The sequence below is a fragment of the Pangasianodon hypophthalmus genome, chromosome 18, assembly GCF_027358585.1.
Source record: "Pangasianodon hypophthalmus isolate fPanHyp1 chromosome 18, fPanHyp1.pri, whole genome shotgun sequence".
In the NCBI taxonomy this organism is placed as follows: Eukaryota; Metazoa; Chordata; class Actinopteri; order Siluriformes; family Pangasiidae; genus Pangasianodon; species Pangasianodon hypophthalmus.
In genome coordinates, this window is record NC_069727.1 from 17,240,509 (window position 1) to 17,247,288 (window position 6,780).

The 6,780-nt window shown below is 39.4% G+C and overlaps 1 protein-coding gene across 1 annotated transcript in view; it reads left to right on the top strand.

Annotated features, from left to right (window-relative positions):
• Nucleotides 1-844: 844 nt before the first annotated feature.
• ucmaa (upper zone of growth plate and cartilage matrix associated a) overlaps nt 845-6,780 on the top strand; it is a 7,305-nt gene continuing 1,369 nt past the window's right edge. Inside the window, exons 1-4 of the mRNA XM_026923544.3 lie at nt 845-999; nt 1,881-1,943; nt 2,713-2,808; nt 6,299-6,397. Of these exons, the coding sequence (XP_026779345.2) occupies nt 942-999; nt 1,881-1,943; nt 2,713-2,808; nt 6,299-6,397 (316 nt within the window). The 5' untranslated portion in view covers nt 845-941. The remainder of the gene's footprint in view (nt 1,000-1,880; nt 1,944-2,712; nt 2,809-6,298; nt 6,398-6,780) is intronic.

The window sequence follows — 6,780 nt, forward strand, 5'->3', positions numbered from 1 at the left end:
GTGAAAGCAAAGTATGGAAACAATGTTAAAAACATATAAATTTCTGTGATAAAATAATTGGCATGTATGTAATTATATAGTATCTGTCAATTTGCTTACATGCACACACACACACATACCACACAGTACTCTCTGATGTCTTTAGGGCAAGAACATACTTTCCGTCCTTCAGTCTCTGTCTGCAAACTGTTAAATACTGCCATGTGACACACATATCGAAGTGGTCGATCTTTAAACCTGGAATGTGCAAGCATTTTGGTCAATTTTCCTGTATATTTTCCAATAAACCTGGAGATTTTTGTGCATTATAGCAGTTTTATCTGAGAGTGTAGATACAAGGCAGAGGACACAGTGAGCATTATTACAGTATTTAATACAGTACCATCACAGTAGACAGCATTGTGACTTGAGGTCATTGCACATCACTAAAGGAATCTCTAATCTGAGTCTGCTATGTGAGCGAATGTAGGTGGTTGTGCTTGCAGGTGCATAAACAGCTTTCAGGTTATAAATTGAATGTAACTAATCTCCTAGCAGACAAGCAGCTACATGCAGTATTCATATCACACACATAGCTGATATTTACTATATAAAGACTATAATCTGAAGATGAAACCATGTAAATAAAACATGCTGAAACATACTCAGATAATAATAAAAGCATCATATCAAAGGTTCTGCAACCCTACATCATGTCTTGCCAGGTCAAACTCATCAGTGGTTTATCATTTCACCTTTGCTTTTGGTTCCTCCCTCGGTTTCTCTCTCTCGCACCTTCTCTCGCCCCTCTTGTGTCCCCTGGGCCTGTGGAACTACATCTCGTCCCCTCCCACTCTTCCTCCCTTCTCTCACTCTCCCTTTCTTGTACCCTCTGCCAGGACTGACTGCTGCGGTTGTGCTACCTGCAGCACACACACACTCTCACACACTCTGCCTGAGCCATGGCCCGGCTGCACATGGTTCTACTGGCCCTGCTGCCCATCGTCCTCATCCTAACTGGTGAGTGCCTCATTCAAGGTGTGTTAGAGAATATGTGTGTGTGAGTGAGAGAAAGGATGAAGCAGCTACATAAACTTTTATTCATATAGCACTTTTCATGTATAAAAGGTGCCTTAGACAAGGTTGAAAGAGAACAATGCAATAAAGTGAAAAAATATTCTGATCAGTTTAAAAATATTTACTACGATTTAAAATGAAATAAGTATACAAAGATCAATATTTCTACAAAACCTTTATTATAATATAAAGATGCTAAATAAATATATTCATATAATAAATAAGAAAAAAAATGTAACGTAAATACTAGTATTTTACCTAAAATAAAATATAAAGTCAGAAATTTAATATGTAATTTTCAACTTTTTTAAAAAAAAAAAGTCACTGCTGAATTTCTTGTAGTAGAAATTTCATAACTTTGGGGAATAAAAACAGAATGCCTTGGCACCTTTGTGTTTTATTCCTGAGACATTTAAAAGATGATTTAGTGCATACGCTCACCTTGAAATGTGCACAGGTGTTAGACTATTAAGCAATTTAGCAATTTATCAAAAATGAAAAATCTACAGTAAACTGTAGTTAGTGAGAGAATGTGAAAACATGAAATATCTCCATTATTTTAAATTTGAGTTGGTGGCTGCAACATTTTGCCCATCTTGTTTTTGAGCTTTTTCTTAAAAATTTCACTTGGACATGCAAAGTCTGTGTTTATAGTGCAAATTGTTATGAAAAACTATAACGGTTTTACGTATTAAAATACCTATTTTAATTGCCTGAAACTCTACTGATGATGGATGTCCAGTTTCCTCTACAACAAATACTGAGATCAATATTTTTGCTAAACCCCCCTCTCATTAAAACTATTTCCTTCCTCCTCCCACTAGTGCTGTCTGAAGTAGAAAGTGCAGCAGTGAAGGATGCAAAAGAAAAAGTCAGTGAACGTAAGGGTGAGTTCAACACACACACACACACACACACACAGATATGCACTCATACATTTGCACACATACATTAAAAAAAAAAAAAAAAGAAAGAAAGAAAGGAAAACTGGACCAAATGTCCCCACAAGCTGAAAACTGTCAGGGGTTCTTATCCTTGTGGGGACATCTGGCTGGTCTCCACCAAGATACACTATATGGCCAAAAGTATGTGGACACCTGACGTTCACACCCATATGTGGTTCTTCCTCAAACTGTTGCCACAGAGTTGGAGGCACAGAGTTATATATGATGTCTTTGTATGCTGTAACATTACAATTTCCCTTCACTGGAACTAAGGGGACCAAACCTGTTCCAGCATGACAATGCCCCTGTGCACAAAGTGAGATCCATGAAGACATGGTTTGCCAAAGTTGGAGTGGAAGAACTCGAGTGTCCTGCACAGAGCCCTGACCTCAACCCCACTGAACACCTTTGGGATGAACTGGTACCCACCAGGCCTCTTCGCCCAAGATCAGCACCTGACCTCACTAATGCTCTTGTGGAATCTAGTGGAAAGCCTTCCCAGAAGAGTGGAGGTTATTATAACAGCAAAGGAAAGGACTAAATCTGGAATGCGATGTTCAACAAGTACATAATGTATATGTGTGATTGGTCAGGGGTCCACATACTTTTGGCAGTATAGTGCATAAAAACAGACACAGAGAGAAAGAAAGAGATCTCAAGGAAAAACTATATGTTGTCTTTTTATTTCTTCTCTAATCACTCTACCCTGTAGGATCATCTAAGAAGGTTTTCGTTCCAGCATCAGACGCATCAAACTTTTTCAAGCATCGTAGCCGCAGGTCCCCGAAATTATACGCAGAGTATCTAGGTGAGTTTCACTGTGATCCTGCCCTTCTTAACTAGGCCGTGTCGGATGTCTAACACATACTATTAAGCATTAAATCACAGAGAGGAGCTTATTCCTTTATTATTCATTTATATAAAATAGATACAGTAGCTGGAGGCTAATCCTACGATCTTAAGTGAGGGAAGCATTTTAGGCAACTTGACTATTAATCAGTCTGGAGGCATGATGGGTAGAAAACACTCATGGAACAGTGCGAGTGTGTGAATGTTGGGGAAGGAAGAGGAAAGATGGCCATGAGGATCACCAGGACAGTGTGGAGCTGCTTACCCATCAGGAGCAAGGTAGAACACATGCGTGTGCACACACACACACACACACACACACAAACACAACCACACACTCACACACACACACACACACACACACTCCAGTGAGCCACATCAGGGTGTTGTGATTTTTATTTTCAAGCTAGCGTGTGTGTGTGATGACGCTGCAGAACGCAGACTGGAGGAAAAGAAGCAGCTGGAGCTCAGAGTGGAATGTGCAGACGCAGGACAGAGGGAAAATAGAAGACAGATTAATACTGTCCTTAATGATCGGGCCAGAGATTTTAAGCTCTCTTTGTATTCTGGCAGTTGTCAGAATGAAGGAATGAAAGACGGGTCCCACCTCCGTATGACTTTAACACATCTCCCACTCATCCAAAGAAAGCAAAGATAAAAGGTCTTTGTGTGTGTGTGTGTGTGTTTGTGTGTGTGTGTGTGTAAAACTTTTTAAAACGACTTCATAAAGACACACACAAATTACACATTTAAACACCCCACCACAGGCCATACCATTTCTTCACTGCCTAAAACTTATCTCCTTCATTACAAATTTATTCACTGTTAGGAAAACTGTAAGTATCCAGGACAAACCTTTTTTGTGACTAAATTTAATTTAAATGGAACCGTGCTAACTGCCATAGGAACTAATTACCACATTGTTACCTAATGCTAATATTAGTTGCTATCTTATCCTGCTTCTGTCTACTTACTACTACTGTCTACTTGTTGGTTAGCTACCTCTAGCTTCAACAATAAGCCTCTGACTTGTAGCTAAGCTACACTGGAGTCAGTTATTTCTCCATCCATTAGTGCCACTATAAGTAAAATACAAGTTCTTTCTTTCATATTTATCAGAACTAGCAAGTAAAAAAGTTTTTTATTTTATTTTAAAATGATTAAATTACCCTAATCAACATTTTTCCACCTCCCAAAAATAAAACTGTTAGCCTCCATGATAGCTTGTGCTTAAGTTAACCCCCTCAGATATCATTGTTCAATTTGCATTCTGCTACCAACAACCAGCCAGTAAGGAAAGAGGAGAATCTCTAATTGTTCATCAATTCAGAAAGCTCCTAGCCAAACATTCAGATGTTTAACGTAGCCATGAGATTTGGGGGCATGGGTTTGGAAGTAACGCTGAAAAGCAGGGGGGGTTACTTGTTTTAATTCTCAAGATGTTTCACCAAAATCACTGACTACACCAGGGTTGTCCAAAGCCCGGCCCCAGAGCCAAACACAGCCCATGGCTTCGCTCTTAGAACGTATGATAGCTGGTCCTCAAACCAACACAATTTTTCCTTGCTAAGTTGAAGGGCCTTTTTACTTTGACTACACCTGCAGATTACAGACAAATTGTGCAAAGTTAACAGTGAGAAGGAGCGACTACAAAAGAGCTGGTATACTGTTTCATCGAAAGCCATAGCAAATGCGTGTGCCTGGTGTGTCAAGAGACTGTTGTGGTAATTAAGGAATTTAATTTCATGAGACATTATCAAACAAATCATGGGCATTGCAAATATATATGTATATATATATATATATATATATATATATATATATATATATATATATATTCAGAGGATGAGAGGGCAGAGAACCTGAAGCAGCTGGAAGCTATCCTGGCAGAAGCAACTTTTTAACTGAGCAAACATGGCACAGAATATTACTAGAGCTAATACGTGGCAATGCTTCCAACCACTAAGCATGAATCCTTGAAATAGTCCTTAACTAAATTGTCATTTGTCCCAAAAAGAAGCATGTTGTGTGTCACAACTACAGCTGTCAGGTTTGACCCTGCTTCAGTTATTCCACTAAATTTAAATTCACTATATTGAAGCTCTAAAATAATATTTTGGTGATCGGCCACCTTTGAAAAAAGTCTGGATACTCCTGGACTAGACCTTCAAGGTTTAATTACTCCAGTAGTGCATGCTTACCACCATATCCATATCAACACCAACAAGTAAATATACTTTATTTATTGAAATCACTTATTGAGTTGCAAGTGTTGGGAGCGACTTGAAATCTGCAGAATAGGACCCCCCTGTGACACAGAGTGCAACTAAAAAGACTCTGTTGTCCACCATGGTCCAGTTGGGAAGTTAAGGATGGCTGAATGTGGGGTGTAGGGTGGGGTTAGCGGTTAGTATTTGTTGTAGCATTGCATAGGAAATCAGCATTGTGATTGACATGACCAATGAAATCTTTAGAATCAGTTGTGGGGCGGAGATTGCATTGATCTATTTTTGAGGAAAAACAAACATGCATGTGTGTCATGAGTCCATCTGTCAATGGAAGATTAGGGTTAGGGGTTAGGGTTTAGGGATTAGGGTTAGGGTTAGTGATAGGGGATTAGGTTTAGGGTTTAGGGATTAGGGTTAGGGCTAGGGGGTTAGGGTTAGGTTTAGGGGTTAGGGTTAAGGGTGGAATTAGGGTTGGGGTTAGGGCTAGGGCTAGGGTTAGGGTTAGGGTTGGGGTTAGGGATAGGGTTAGGGTTAGGGCTCGGGTTAGGGCTCGGGTTGGGGTTAGAGTTAGGGCTCGGCTTAGGGTTGGGGTTAGGGCTCAGGTTCAGGTTAGGGTTAGGGTTGGGGTTAGGGTTAGGGTTAGGGTTAGGGCTCAGGTTCAGGTTCAGGTTCAGGTTCAGGTTAGGGTTAGGGTTGGGGTTAGGGTTAGGGTTATGATTGTCTTATGCTGCCAAGAAGTGCCAGATGGTGAAAGTGCCAGTTGTGATGTGGAAAATGAAGTGGCAGTACTTCGTTTGTATGTGAGCTGTATGAAGTGTAGTAGTTGCTCGGTCTAGCCGACTGACTGAAAATGTCTGCACTAAATGTCATGCTTGGCACTGGTTTGCCAACAATAGGTGAAACTTTGCCCAAGATTTCTTCGCTTTAAATAAAAAAGACAATTCTATTAACAAAACAATTAATTGTTAAACAAGCAATTTTGAATAATTAGACAAATTGTTCTATTCTGCAATTAATGGTCCAGAGGGATTGTTCTGCTTGTTATAATTAAGGTTATTGCTTAGTTTTCCCATAGTTTATGGGGCAATTTAGACTGTGCCATTTCAATTTACCTTCAACTCAACAGCCAGTAAAAAAAAAAAAAGGCAAAATCAAATTAAATTAAAGCCAGCTTCAGTGTGTACCTAAAAAGTCAAAAGATAATGTTTTCTTTCCCTGCAGCGGAGCACAAGCTACAGTTGGCTGCCTCTGAGCGCAGGAGGGAGTACTATGAGGAGCAGAGCAATGAGTATGAGAACCATCTGGAGGAGAACCGAAATGGTAAGACGTGTCTCTTGCTCTGATTAGTTTGGCTCCAAAGCTAAAAAAAAATCCCACAGCCCCATTAATAACCTGCTGCTGTCTGGAGGAGTAATCAACGTCTGATGAGTGAAATAGCACGCTAAACCAAGCAATCAGAACCTGCTGTTTGACAGATGACAGCGTAGAGCCTGAAATCTAAGGCAAGCTGCATTGTGTATTTATGAAGCAGATTTGATATTTGGTACAATGTGAAAGACTATGCAAAAATATTTATGATTAAAGCATAATAATGAAAGAATTTACAATCATTAATGAAAATTAATACAAATCAAGAAATTATTAATATCTTTTTAATCAGATAAAAAAAAAACTACAAATAGACCATGTTAAACAAGTACATC